The sequence below is a fragment of the Mytilus galloprovincialis genome, chromosome 7 (genome assembly GCF_965363235.1).
Source record: "Mytilus galloprovincialis chromosome 7, xbMytGall1.hap1.1, whole genome shotgun sequence".
Taxonomy (NCBI): Eukaryota; Metazoa; Mollusca; class Bivalvia; order Mytilida; family Mytilidae; genus Mytilus; species Mytilus galloprovincialis.
In genome coordinates this window covers 46014796-46028680 of record NC_134844.1, presented here as the reverse complement: position 1 = coordinate 46028680, position 13885 = coordinate 46014796, and the positions used below count along the sequence as shown (strand labels likewise).

Sequence of the window (13885 nt, the reverse complement as noted above, 5' to 3'; positions counted from 1 at the left end):
GATAGCGATAAAGTTATTTTGAAAATAAGATCCGATAGTTATACTTGACCATCACTAATACAATAAGATGTTCGATAAGGGTATTTGTAAATAATACCAGTTGCAGCAGAACAAATTCACAGGAACAGTTTATGTTCGTTGTTGTTGGTCTCAGTACGTATTTTACTCGTAGCAGTTACATGTTTAGTTTGATTCTGTCTAATATTATTTATTATTCGATCTTATTCCTGCTACAATTTTCTGCAATACATTAATGAATAAAGCATGTTGACAGATGTTTCAATTCTTAGCAAAAAAGACCGAAAGCCAATTTGATAGTTTCTATGCATGTGTGCCATGCAAAATACAGAGCAGTACTTAACTGTCACTAGTTCTCAAAGCCTCTTTCCGTCCACACTTTTAACAGTCACCATAGTTGTCAAAATTTCTAGATGCTACACTGCTTTTCAAAACTTTCGTGGAAGACTACTGTACATTCGGAAATTATTGCGATGTTTTGTGCGACAGGATTATGCTGTGTTGACATGATAACCAACCATATGGCCATTTTTATAAATTAACTGTCTGCAAATAAAATGAATTATTCGAAATACTAAGGATGTTCTTATCCCAGGCATAGATTACCGTAGCTGTATTTGGCACAACTTTTTGAAATTTGGGTCCTCATTGTTATTCAACTTTACTTGTTTTTTTTAAAACTATTTTGATCTGAGCATCAATGATGACTCTTATAAAGACGAAACGCCCGTCTTGCGTAAATAATTATAAACCTGGTACCTTTAATAACTAATATAATCCCAATAATTCAAACTCGATTTTTTTTATAAGAATTAAACAGGATTTTTCTCAATATCGCAAAAATTAAAATAGCATTGTAGTCTAAAATCAAAAAATCGCATTAATAAATAGACGCAATAATTTCCGTATGTCTTCGAATATTAAACACTGATACTTGCTCTTATTGATATTCTTTTCCAGCAATCATAAAACCTACACTAGATTATTGTCAAATAACAGCAGTTGCTAAAGATGGTTCTAAAAGTAGTTCAAACGGCGGGTCAGTTCAATGTATTCAGCAAAAGGACTTTTATGGAAGATTTCAAGTGGATCATTTTACAATCAATTTGCAGGTAGTTTTCAAAATAAAAGTAACTATTTCAAGGCCAAATTTCATCTCCAGGGAACTTTTTGGTGTTACCGATGTTGAAATCTCAATGAAGAAGATAACAGTTTCAGGTCAGTTTAGAATTCTGTAGAGTATATTGTAAGTATCAGTCATTAGGAACGCAAAACACTTTAAAATCAAGGATGCATAAACACATTAAAAGTAAGAAGCAATAGACGGAATCGTAAATGAAAAGCGTTATATTAATAAAAATAACCAACAAAGTATACTACATCGGACTCGTTTTACTGCACGTATTGTTGTGCGTTTGTTTTTTGTACATTGGCTAGAGGTATAGGAGAAGGGCTGAGATCTCAAAAAACATGTTTAACCCCTCTGCATTGTTGCGCCTGTCCGAAGTCCGGAGCCTCTGGTCTTTGTTAGTCTTGTATGATTTTTAATTTTAGTTTCTTGTGTATAATTCGGAGTTTAAGTATGACGTCCATTATTAATGAACTAGTATACATATTTGTTTAGGGTCCACATGAGAACGTAGATAAAACAAAGTCAAACATAACAAGACATAACTCCAGGGGCCAGCTGAAGTACACCTTCTAGTGCGGGAGTTTCTGGCTGCAATGAAGCCCCATTGGTGGCCTTTGGCTGTTGTCCTCTCTATTGTCGGGTTGTTGTCTCTTTGACACATTCCCTACTTCCATTCTCCAATTTTAAAATTAATGTATGGTCGAATAAAAAAAACTGTATCACTGCCAACTGTTTATGATATATATAACTATACAACATAAACTATTCAAAAGACCCTCATAAACTACAATCATAAGACAATACTTGAACAAATCCAAGTAAATTATACGATATGCATTTTAGGAAAAACAACAAAAGATCAGCAATATGTTAAAACCATAAACGTAGTTTCTGGTGTGAAGATCAGGTTTACAGCCGATCGATAATCAGCAGACAATGTGCACGTTCGTACGAAACAACAAAATATAAGGAAAATTAATTTTTTTTGTAGAAAGAAATTTTCAAACTTAAGCAATTCGTGTTTGCGCTTTATGAATTGATAGTTATGAATCATTAAAAACACTCATTACAATTCTATTTGTATACAAAACACAACTTGTCTCATTTATAGGAAACGAGAAAGATTTAGGTACTACAAGATATAAATCTGATTCTTTATCAACATATCCTCAACCAATTTATGAAAAAGACAATGCATCAATATTTGTACAGGAATCATTACAAAATGAAGAAAGGTATATTAACATTTACTATTAAAACTGCATTTTAAAATTCAATGTTACTGATTAGTCTTATGTAGACGAAACGCGTCTGGCGTACTACAATTATAATCCTGGTACCTTTGATAACCAATTAAATATTGTTATTTGTTCAGAGACATATTTCCCTTTTTATTGATTTAACATGCAAACATTATCTATCTTAATTTCACACAGTATACATAAATTGCAAGTACAAGTTGAAAGTGTCAGAAAAAAATTGATCGTCAAATCTAAATTTAAGCTCTACAAAACTGCTTCTAATTGCCATATTTATTTTCTTTTTCTTTAATAAGGTTGCATTTTTAATGTTTGTCACAGTCATGAATTTTAAACGGATATTTGTTATAGGATATGTCTCACATTTCGTGTCCAAGCTGGTGGATATTTTGTTTCGACAGACCTGACAACAAACACAGAAAGACAGGTTCCTTACGATAAAACTGACACGTCTCATACATTATGCTACATTTATGATAACATTCCTCCAAAACACTGTGCAGAAGACAATTCTTGCAGAAATGAACCACTTATACTGTCGAGAAGATTATCATTGTCTAGAAACATAACTGTCCAGTTTAACGGATGGATGGATCCAAATATTAATACTGCGTCAGGAATAGAGAGCTACAAAATCGCTGTTTATGAGGTCAAACATATATCTCCAATAGTCCAGATAAGAGACAACAAAGTTATCCGTATCATAAATATCTATCCATCTGAAAATACAACAAATGTAAATTTAGAATTACCATCGAAAAGTCCAATGTTGTATGCTGTATTACTGACAGTGAAGGATAGAGCTAATAACATAAGGCGAGCCAGAAGATTCGTTTTGTATGATAATTCCTCTATGATTGTTGTGAGCCCTGATCATTCATTTAACATCACCGAGGTCATGAACCATAATAATTCTTCACAATTATGCATCTCTTGGCAGAAAAGGTTTTTCAACAACAAATTTAAATTTAATAACTTTCTTGGTCCAATAACTCCAGAGGTCGCTACTACATCAGTGAAGGAGATTTACGACCAGGAGATAGGAGTGTTACCTATTGATGGAACCGAAAACGTGAATGGATTGACTGCTTTTTATTTCACATTCATAAGAAATAGTGAAAACGTTTATACGGGAAAACTTAAAGAGATTTCGCACCAGTCGGTCTGTCTTACATCTGAAATAAAAGATGGTGACATCATTACCCTCCATCTTAAAGTCGAAGATATAATGAATCATACCTTAAATGATAGTGTCACAGTCTACATCAAACATATAACAGGTAATGTATGCTAGAGATCTTACTGTGTCGGAATGAAAGTTTGCTATTAAATTGTAGATGAAAATATCTACATGGTTATCTAAATAGCAACTTAGTTATTAAACAATCAAACAACGAAATGTTATCTTAATTGTCTACTTTTCGATCAAATGATAAAAATATTTGGAATCGGTTGTTTTCAAAACTTATTGAAAGTGGATAGATGTACAAAAATTTTGGAAATTTGGAAACCAAGTATAGTATATGATAATACCATACACATAATGAAGTTGAAGATAAGTATAATATAATACCGTACACATAATGAAGTCGAACATTTGTTTTAATCATAAAATCCCATCAATAAATGCTCTAAATGAATATAGTATAGCTGAACCAGAATTTATTCATAATGAATATTGCCTTTGTATGTATTTGATAGAGACAATAGCAATCAAAACCAAGTAGTAAACAAGGACTCACAAAACCAAAAGACATTTACATCAACAGTTATAAATAATAAATAAGAAACAACACGAGTTACGAGTTTTCACGTTTTGTCGTCAGTACACGTTAGTGATTTCTTGTAAAACATGACTTTCCAAACTCCATTTGGTAAACATTATGATGTTTTGTCAGTACACGTGTGTCATGTCGTATAATATCTTACTTTCTATACTCCATTCTGAATATGCTATGATGTATTTCTAGTACACGTGAGTTTTATTAAATACATTTGACTCAATGTTTTGTTAGCACAGGTAAGTTATGTCTTGTACTTTTTGACTTTTGACACTCCAGTGTATATATATCATGATGATTTGTAAACACATGCGTTATAATTGTAATATTTGACTTTCTTCACTCTAGTTTGTATACATCATGATGTTTTGTTAACACATGCGTTATTTTTGTAATATTTTGCTTTCTTGACTCCATTTCGTCTATGTTATGATGTCTTGTCAGCATAGCATATTCATATCTTATATCATTTGACTTTAAACTCTATTTATTCTATGCTATGATGTTTTATAGGATACTTCAGTTATATCTTTTAAACCATGTTATTGACTTTCTAAACTCCATTTTGTCTACTTTGTGATGTTTTGTCAATACGTGATTGTCATGCATTGTAATGTTTTGTCTTTTAAACTCCGTTTGTCTTTGCTATGATGTTTTGTCAACACACATGCTTACATATGGACATAACGCTGCATTTCTCTGCCAATGTTTAAATCTGCTATAATACCACATCGAATACAAAAAATGGATGTCTTTTTTCTGTTGATTTGAATTACATTTTCAATTCATATGATTTTGTTAAAGTTGAAGCAATAACGGAATTAAATATAACCTCTTGATGTTTTTCAAGCTTAGAATATACAAGAACAATGTTGGGGATACGGGAATAAGATTACAACCTAAAATTCAAAAGAAAACTGATATAATCAACGCAGAACATGACAGGTTGTTTGCTGGCGATACCGACCGTTGTTTCGTTGATAATTTGTTCATACTTGCATATTCCTTTAACTTCTGGAACCTATAAAAAGAAATATCACAAAAATACTGAGCTCCGAAGGAAATTCAAAACGGAAAGTTTCTAATCAAACTGTAAAATAAAAAGCTCAAGCACACCAACTACAAACGAATGGATAATAACTGTCTTTTCCTGACTTGGTTGATTTTCTTATGTAACAATATGTTGTTATAGAGATATCATAATCATAATAAGAAATGAACAAATGAGACACACCCAAACATTTTTCAATTAGAGATAAATCGTAGACTGACAAAAATAAATAATGCTTGCTTTGTAATGTATTTTATATATTTCAAGTAACCCCGACAAAGGAGACATCACATGATTACATTATAGGTGGTGTAACTGGTGGAATTCTATCTTTTGTTATAGTTTTGTTATTGGGAATTGTTATAGTACAACATAAGAGGTTAACAGGTAAGCTAAATTACAAAATATATCTTTAGATCAAAAGGACAGAAAGGAGGTAAGTCAAACGAATATGGAAATACTAAAATATAGTTAAAACAGGTAAGTTATACTACAAATTATTAATTAACTACACTGTTATTGGACGCAATATAATGAAAACTGCATATGCAATATAAAGGTGTCAACTCGGCCAATACAGAAAAACTCGGCCAATACAGATTTTGTTCTGTATTGGCCGAGTTCTAATTCGGCCAATACAGGATTTCAGAACGAAAGTCACGATAAACACAAACTGAAAGTAAACAGTTGTTTTGAAGACGCAGTTTTCTTTTGTCATAAACAGGCTGAAACGTTCAGTATGGCATATATTCCAGGCTAAAGACGGTCACATTCATTTAAAAAGCATTTTAAAGCAGACGGTCTAATTGTTTCAGGTTTGGAGAACGAGTAGATTATCACAAAGTGTCGACCTCATAATTTTACGATGGTACAAATCGATTTACTGTTTACTTTGTATTAAAACTGTTGCATTTATTTTTTTAACCCGAACCAGGCATATGCATTCTGTAATTGTGCAAATCTTCGTTCTTTGGTCAGTTGGCTGATATATATTTGTATCATTTTCAATTCCTACATTATTTTTTTTAATACACATATATATTCAATTTGATTCTGCATAACACATGCAATGGCAGTTCCAATTACTATTTATGTGTTGCGTCTGAATTTAAGTCGTAACACTTTATAGTGACTGGAAAGGATAGAAAAATTCATCAGATGAGAAAATGCTGAAGACACCTGGAAATGGCACCATATCATTATATATTGCATCTTAAAAAAATTAAGAAACTGAGATTTTGATAGTTTTACTTCAAGGTAAAGATGTTTATCTCTTGTGAAATGAAATAAAAAAAATTATTGTAACACTGTAGTTATTTAATAAAGATACTATAACGTGTATTTCTGTATTGGCCTTGTTATTGGTCCTCGGCAAGCTGAACAGCAAGCCTCGGACCAATAACAAGGCCAAAATAGAATAATATCATAATATATTTTTATATCAATAGGAAAACAGAGGTGGTGTCGACATCGAATATATAAGTATAAACGACAGTAACATCAATCTTATTTCATTTCTTTGTTTCAGAGAAAAAATTAACAGCAACTGACAGGTATGCTTAATTATCAACTGTATTTAAACAGTATCTTCACAGTATGTAAAGCTCAAGAAAAAAAAAAAAAAAACTGCAAAAAGACGCTCATAAATAAAGGCAACAGTAGTATACCGCTGTTCGAAATTCATAAATCGATTGAGAAAAAAAAACCAAACCCGGGTTACAAGCTAAAACTTAGGGAAACACATCAAATATACGAAGAGAACTAGGACAAAACACTAAAAAGTAACACACACAGAAACGAACTATAATATAACAATGGATATGTTCCTGACATGGTACTGGGCATTTTAAGAAAGAAAAAAACCCCGTATGATTACTTAACTGTCAAACAATATAAAAGAGTGTGGTAAAAAAAACTACGCATTATCACTATTGATTCATCAGAATATCACAATGTCATGCATGTCGGAGCCTTTTAAATCATACTCTTATGTGTATGATTTGCTCTTTGAAGAAAACCGAAAAATGACCGATAGCTGCTTACATCCACGTCCTTTCATCGCTTGTTGATAGTCGTCTCAATGAAAACTCATTTAAAGGATACGCATAAATAGTATTCCTTTGCAGCCTAAAGACTTATCTAGTAAAGCAGGTAACAGATAATCAAAAGGAACTGGTGCTTACGACAAGTTGAGATATTTAATAACTGATAAAAAAGATTCGGCTAAACACATCTCCTCCAGCTACTTTTCGTAAATCTATTAGAAAATAGAAAACATGTATCGACTAATATTAAAGAGTAAAAATATACAGGTGTATAATCAAAAAAGCAAATCTATCTGAAAACAGAAACTGCGCAAATTATAGTGTATAATACTTAATAAAAAATAAAATAGACATAAAAAGGTGTGGTATGAATGTCAATAAGACAAATCTCCATCCAAGTCACAATTTGTAAAAGAGAACCATTATAAGTCATAAAACATATTTTGTAGATATAAAGAAACATATGAATCACCTGGGACCAGAGAAAGACAATCAAATGTTTACGACGATGTCAGTCCGGAAGCATCAAACTCAATCTATGAATCTATTAGTTTAAAGCCAAAATCTACAATTCACGAACAATTTGACAAGAAAAACGGTATTAAACTATATTCTAAGATATATATTTAGTGGTAAAAAGGAAAAAACAAAATGTAACATTTATAATCTTTAATAAATATAAACATTAAGGAAACCACTCATTCTGCTGTAAGTACCAATACGAGGCGGGAGATATAAACAGGATATCCAATATCATGAACGGAAGTAAAACTGACAACGTCATTTAAAAAGAAATAAAAAAAAATAAAAAATAGACACGACAAAAAGACAAATATCAAAATAAACCAACACAATTGAAAATTAAAGTTGAGTACAAGAAACCCCGGATTTGATCGCAGATGCTCATGAAGGGTACCTATATGTTATATTGTTCGCTACTGACCACATACGGATCCATAGAGGGTTAATAAAATCCGTAGTGGGTGAGGCCGCAGGTCGAATCTCCTATGACTTTTATGCACTCTCTGGTCCGTAGGGGGTCAGTTATGAACCGTATAACGACTTTATCGCACACGGTGCTTTTTCTGCTGCGTTTTGTAGAAAAATAAACAATGAATATCAACAACATTAATAGATGATGTCACCCTTAACAGTAGTCATAAACCCCGTATGAAATTTACAATCCCCCTACGATCCATAGGGGGTCATCACGTGACGGATTTAGACAAACCCCAACGTGATAATTTACCCGTGGTGCGATACTGATTCATATGTTGCAACTGTCGTCTTGTGCATTTAAGTAGAAATTGAGTGACAAGTCTAGGTTGTTAATGTCTACATAAAACTTTAAAAAGGGTCGACTTCCCTTTTACAAATTGATTCCAATTGTCTAATAGCGTCCATGTTAGCAACACACGCTATCTATGAAATCATGAAAGGAAAAGCATGCTTTGAACTGTTGTAATAACCTAGAGATATACACTCTATGGTTAACTGATGCTTAAAAAAATGGTAAGTAAACAATAGAGAAGCCAAACCATCTCTTTTGTCTTTAATTTTTGTTGTCATCGGACCTCAAATTTACAATCATAGTTTACCTTACTTTGTAATGGTCAAATATTTTACCAAATTGGCGACTCCTATATAATTACCTGTTGCAGAATTTCTGTTTAGGTTACGCTTTTCTATAAATAAAAATAACAATTATCAGCCAGTCTTCAAATTGGCTTCTAGATTTAAACTATGACACAAGTGACTGGTGAAAATAATATTTATCCAATTTTTGAACCAATAGATATAGGAAGATGTGGTGTGAGTGCCAATGAGACAACTCTCCATACAAATAACAATTTAAAAAGTAAACCATTATAGGTTAAAGTACGGCCTTCAACACGGAGCCTTGGCTCACACCGAACAACAAGCTATAAAGGGCCCCAAATTTACTAGTGTAAAACCATTCAAACGGGAAAACCAACGGTCTAATCTATATAAACAAAACGAGAAACAAGAAACACGTATATATTACATAAACAAACGACAACTACTGTACATCAGATTCCTGACTTAGGACAGGTGCAAACATTTGCAGCGGGAAAAATGCATGCATTTGTCATATACTCAGTCTTCTGTGCACGGTTTTATTATTTTTTACGAATTCATTACGTATAAGACCATTATTTCACACGGTCAATTAATTCAGCTAATTAATGGTCGTGTTTTGAAGCCAAAGTTTACCGATTGTCACATTTGTTTACACCCAGCAGAGAAGCATGGATGTCCAGGTAAGCACGTGTGTAAAACGAACAATAAAATATTTCGTTGAAGGAGCGAAAGTTTATTGATTGTCTCTACCAATTTGATCTTCCCCTTTGTACCTGATTTTTACCACCACCAGATGTTTACGAGAAAGGCTAGGCTGAGGTAGCTGCATACGAAACACATCTCGGCGAACTGGTGTCTGGAAGCCAACAATTAAAAAAAAAAGGAAACGTCTTTAAAATTTGGTCAGAGTACAGAATTTTCTTCAGATATAAGAGATATACATAAGTTTTATAATAAGAATTAGCCATTTAGTTATCAAAACATATGTATCAGTTTAGTTAAATTTAAAGTTTCATATACTTTAAATATTGAAGTCAGCCCGTGTCCTGCCTGATTGGTTGTGCTGCGTTGGTTTCCGTTTTCATATAAGTTGTTTGGTAGTATCGTCAAATAACAAACGTATTAGATATATTCTTAAAATGCAAATATTCTTTTTGAAGATTGATAAGATAAGGAAAAGAAACTAGAAGCCCCTAAAGAGTCTGTGTCGCTCACCTTGGTCTATGTGAATATTAAACAAAGGAAGCAGATGGATTCATGACAAAATTGTGTTTTGGTGATGGTGATGTGTTTGTACATCTTACTTTACTGAACATTCTTGCTGCTTACAATTATCTCTATCTATAATGAACTTGCCCCAGTAGTTTCAGTGGAAAATATTAGTAAAAATTTACAAATTTTATGAAAATTGTTAAAAATTGACTATAAAGGACAATAACTCCTTATGGGGTCAATTGACCATTTCAGTCATGAAAACCTTATTTGTAAATCTTACTTTGCTGAACATTATTGTTGTTTAAAGTTTATCTCCATCTATAATAATATTCAAGATAATAACCAACAACAGCAAAATTTCCTTAAAATTACCAATTCAGGGGCAGCAACCCAACAAAAAGTTGTCCAATTCATCTGACAATTTCAGGGTAGAAAGGTCTTGACCTGATAAACAATTTTACCCCTTGTCAGATTTGCTCTAAATGCTTTGGTTTTTGAGTTAAAAGCCAAAAACTGCATGTTCCCCATATGTTCTATTTTTAGCCGTGACGGCCATCTTGGTTAGATGGCCGGGTCATCGGACACATTTTTCAAACAAGATACCCAAAAGATGATTGTGGCCAAGTTTGGATTAATTTGTCCCAGTAGTTTCAGAAGAGAAAATTTTTGTAACAAATTACTAAGATTTACGAAAAATGGTTAAAATTGACTAAAAAGGGCAATAACTCCTAAAGGGGTCAAATGACCATTTCGGTCATGTTGCCTTATTTGTAAATCTTACTTTGCTGAACATTATTGCTGTTTACAGTTTATCTCTATCTATAATAATATTTAAGATAATAACCAAAAACAGTAAAATCTCCTTAAAATTACCAATTTAGGGGCAGCAACCCAACAATGGGTTGTAAGATTCATCTGAAAATTTCAGGGCAGATAGATCTTGATCTGATAAACAATTTTACCCCATGTCAGATTTGCTCTAAATGCTTTGGTTTTTGAGTTATAAGCCAAAAACTGCATTTTACCCCTATGTTCTATTTTTAGCCGTGGCGGCCAACTTGTTAGATGGCCGGGTCACCAGACACATTTTTTTAAATAAGTTACCCCAAAGATGATTGTTGCCAAATTTAGATTAATTTGGCCCAGTAGTTTCAGAGGAGAAGACTTTTGTTACAGATTACTAAGATTTACGAAAAATGGTTAAACATTGACTATAAAGGGCAATAACTCCTAAAAGGGTCAACTGACCACTTCGGTTATGTCGACTTATTTGTAAATCTTACTGTGCTGAACATTATTGCTGTTTACAGTTTATCTCTATCTATAATAATATTCAAGATAAAAACCAAAAACAGTAAAATTTCCTTAAAATTACAAATTTAGGGGCAGCAACCCAACAACGAGTTGTAAGATTCATCTGAAAATTTCAGGGCAGATAGATCTTGACCTGATAAACAATTTTACCTAGTCAGATTTGCTCTAAATGCTTTGGTTTTTGAGTTATAAGCCAAAAACTGCATTTTACCCCTATGTTCTATTTTTAGCCATGGCGGCCATCTTGGTTGGATGGCCGGGTCACCGGACACATTTTTCAAACAACTAGATACCCCAATGATGATTGTGGCCAAGTTTGGTTTAATTTGGCCCAGTAGTTTCAGAGGAGAAGATTTTTGTAAAAGTTAACAACGACGGACGACGATGGACGCCGGACGCCGGACGCCGGACGCAAAGTGATGAGAAAAGCTCACTTGGTCCTTCGGGCCAGGTGAGCTAAAAAGGCAATTATACTGCAACTCAATTCTATAAGTTTCCAACTAGCATTTATATACAGATATGTACGAGTCAATAATATAACTGAGCATTGAGCAAATTCTGATGCAAAAATTGTACAAAATATCATATATCTATACTGTCCGAGTTCAATAAAATCTTAAAGTATAATAGCTTAGTCGCCAGATATCGCAGACCGTTTGAGAACGCGTATACATACTCAAGTTATGATATTAATGGCCTCAATTACTATGTAAAAACCAAGCAACTTTAGAAACCATTGCGAGTGGTATAAAAGATATTTTATAATTTTAACAGCATATAAGGTAAGGAAATGAGTTTGCTACCCCCATTTTGATTTTTGTTTTGTCTTGAGCATTCTAAAACATTTCGAATGAAAATTTACAATTATGAAATGGACATATATGTCAACTATACATTTTTTGTTGGCAGGTGGACACAAGTCAATGTATGTGAATCAAGAGTTTTAGATTGTTCATGAAGTTTTGCAACACAGTGCGATTATATTTGAATGTTTTAACCATGGTATCAGACGTAAGAACAACTAGATTGTTATAATCTACAGTCTACAATTGGATAGGCAATACAATTTCTACAACAATATTATGTACAGCAAAATAAATAAAATGGCATATGGGAAACAATAAATTTTTGTTGTGTAAGCAGTTTGAATACTGACTAATATTAGACAAATATTATGACAATGTCTAGACCTATTCTAATATATCCCTAATTATGCATTTGCATTTTCAAACAATCAATATTGCAATCAATATACCAGATAATGCAAACGTTATATGTTATCAAAGGCAGTTGACACTTCACCGACGTTGTCACTAAAACAACTTGCTCTTTTCTACCCCTTACCATAACTCCGAAGACGACTGGAAACTAATTAATAACTATATTCCTGTAGAATAAAAATATTCAGCATAAGTTTTTCCATTATATATTTAATTATATGTCCCTTTTATATAAACCTTCACATTAAAGCCACCAAAGAAAAAGCCCAACTGTGCTTTTTTTAAACAGATATACACATGATACAGTAAATATACCTTAAAATATGTAGCAGAATGTCGTACTGCATCGTCCACGAGCTCAGTAGTTTAAACTCAGGTACTGACGTAAAATATCACTGGCGATAATATTTACTGTTTACATTTGACATGTGTTTGCTACAAAAAAAGGAATATCACGAGTTACTTAAAGTAAAAAAAACAATATACCGGATAGCACAACAGATACAACAACAACAAGAACACAACTCCTTTGAAGAAATAAATCTACAAAATTAACACAAAAAGCAACCAACAACATATTGTCCGTACTTGTTTTTTCTTCATTTTACAATATAACCTTTTGAAGTTAAAACCGAGGTTTAAGCCCTGGTAAAAGATAATTTCATTTGACTCGTGTCTGACGTTTTTGGTTTAATAGAAGCATGGTATAATTGATGATTTTATCTATTGCAGCATACCTTTAATGGTCGACGCTTCATTTCCAATCATATCATCGTCCTATAAGTCAACATATTGTTGCTTATGATATGAAACTTAAAGTAGTCCTTTCGGTCTAAATTCACTGTTAACATGATTTGAAAATCCTTCGAAAAAGTACGTTTCTTTTCATTCAAAAGCATATTAGGCACCACTTTGTGTTGATATTTTATACAGCCTTTATTAATGTAAATGTGACCTTTCGAATGATATTTTACTATAATAGTCAATCTTCACATACAAGTCTCATGCAGATGAATCATACATACGCACGTAGTTGATAATAATCTTTAATGTATATAAACTCATCATAGATACCAGGATTAAATTTTCTTTTTACGCCAGACTCGCGTTTCGTTTACAAAAGATTCATTAGTGACGCTAGCATTCCAAAAAAAAGGACGAAGATGAAGAGCACTGAGGACTAAAATTTTTAAAAGTTGTATGATAACGTCTGACTTCAGAGCTGTCTCGGGCTGATAATATGATGAT

General features: G+C 32.6%; 1 protein-coding gene across 2 annotated transcripts in view; it reads left to right on the top strand.

Annotated features, from left to right (window-relative positions):
- LOC143083107 (uncharacterized) overlaps window positions 1-12542 on the top strand; it is a 30040-nt gene extending 17498 nt beyond the window's left edge. For both annotated transcript variants that reach the window (XM_076259338.1, XM_076259337.1), the window contains exons 8-14: window positions 979-1236; window positions 2262-2385; window positions 2761-3689; window positions 5509-5628; window positions 6770-6794; window positions 7736-7884; window positions 12327-12542. In XM_076259338.1, the coding sequence (XP_076115453.1) occupies window positions 979-1236; window positions 2262-2385; window positions 2761-3689; window positions 5509-5628; window positions 6770-6794; window positions 7736-7884; window positions 12327-12364 (1643 nt within the window). In that variant the 3' untranslated portion in view covers window positions 12365-12542. The remainder of the gene's footprint in view (window positions 1-978; window positions 1237-2261; window positions 2386-2760; window positions 3690-5508; window positions 5629-6769; window positions 6795-7735; window positions 7885-12326) is intronic.
- Window positions 12543-13885: the final 1343 nt, after the last annotated feature.